We start from the raw sequence: 1,332 nt of genomic DNA on the forward strand, positions 1-1,332 counted from the left end.
TTTTATTGAAGTTTAAAATTAAAAAAAGGATAATAAAAAAATTATATTATAATTTGACTATTTTTTATTTGTATTTAATTTTTTAATTATTATTTATTTATTTTAATAAATTTTTTTTTTTTTTAAATCAAACAAGTTACAGGACAAAATAACATTTTAAACTTATCTTAATTCTTAATTAGGCCCGCCCTGTTTATATAACGGGTCTAGGCGAAATGAGTTGGCCCACTTTACCATTTCTAATAGACATTTTAAACTTATCTTAATTCTTAATTAAGAGGTCTAGGCGAAATGAATTGGCCCACTTTACCACTTCTAATAGACATTTTAAACTTATCTTAATTCTTAATTAAGCCTGCCCTGTTTATATAACGGGCCTAGGCAAAGCGAGCTAGCCCACTTTACCACTCCTAGTCGAGAACCAAACATCAGGCGGCTGAGGAGCGTGAAAAAGACGCATGACTGAAGACGTGACAGTGAGACATCGATAAATTGGAAACATTAAACAGAGGATTATAAGAGAGACGGAAAACATACAGAAACAACCACTGTCCACACACCACCAGCAACACCCACATTGAGATTTTGTTTTTGGGAGAATAAAAACCGGGAACAAAATATGGGGAGAGACTCGTAGATCTCATTTAAATTTTTTTCCACCGAACTAAAAGGTGTGATATTAATTAGGTGTTTGGAAATCACCACACGACTAGACACAGGTAAGACTTTCGAGCTACCAGCTAACACCATATTTCATTTCATACGTGATCCAAACAATTAATTCATTCAAAACAGAACAATAATATTCAACATGAATTGAAATTCTGAGCAGATCATATTGAAGTTCAATTCAAAGTATTGATTGATAGTCAATAACACATTGAAAACTGAAAATATCAATACAATGAATTAAAATTGAGAAAAGCAGCCAAGGAAGAGAATAAAAAATTCAAGAATAAAGAAACCTGGTTAGATAAATAACTTGGATTTAGAACGTTTCTGTTTTAATATTTAATTACTTGTTCTCATCTTAATGCTTCTTGTAAAACTTACTTAGAACATTATAGCAAAAACCATAAATTTACCCGAGAAACATCATAACTGAGGTTTGCCAGAAACTAAAGGACTAATTGTATTTTAAACATCAAAAGTCAAAACTGATAACACAGCTGTTAGGGTGGGAAAAAAAGAGACTGGAATAAAAAATCAAATCAAAAGCATACAAATATAAATCCCTCCTAAACGAATTTAGGAAATCACACAGGCGAGTTCCTAAATCTAATCTGGGAAATGGGATTGGCAGAAGTCTTCACATTCCTGTGAAGGCTTTCT

The 1,332-nt window shown here is 31.8% G+C and overlaps 1 protein-coding gene across 1 annotated transcript in view; it reads right to left on the reverse strand.

The window, feature by feature from the left end:
- Positions 1–1,107: 1,107 nt before the first annotated feature.
- The window catches only part of LOC107479989 (40S ribosomal protein S11), a gene marked incomplete in the record, with an annotated part of 1,688 nt that continues 1,463 nt past the window's right edge, over positions 1,108–1,332 (reverse strand). The window contains 1 exon segment of the mRNA XM_016100112.3: positions 1,108–1,323. Within this exon segment, the coding sequence (XP_015955598.1) occupies positions 1,310–1,323 (14 nt within the window).

The sequence above is a fragment of the Arachis duranensis genome, chromosome 3, assembly GCF_000817695.3.
Source record: "Arachis duranensis cultivar V14167 chromosome 3, aradu.V14167.gnm2.J7QH, whole genome shotgun sequence".
NCBI classification, from domain to species: domain Eukaryota; kingdom Viridiplantae; phylum Streptophyta; class Magnoliopsida; order Fabales; family Fabaceae; genus Arachis; species Arachis duranensis.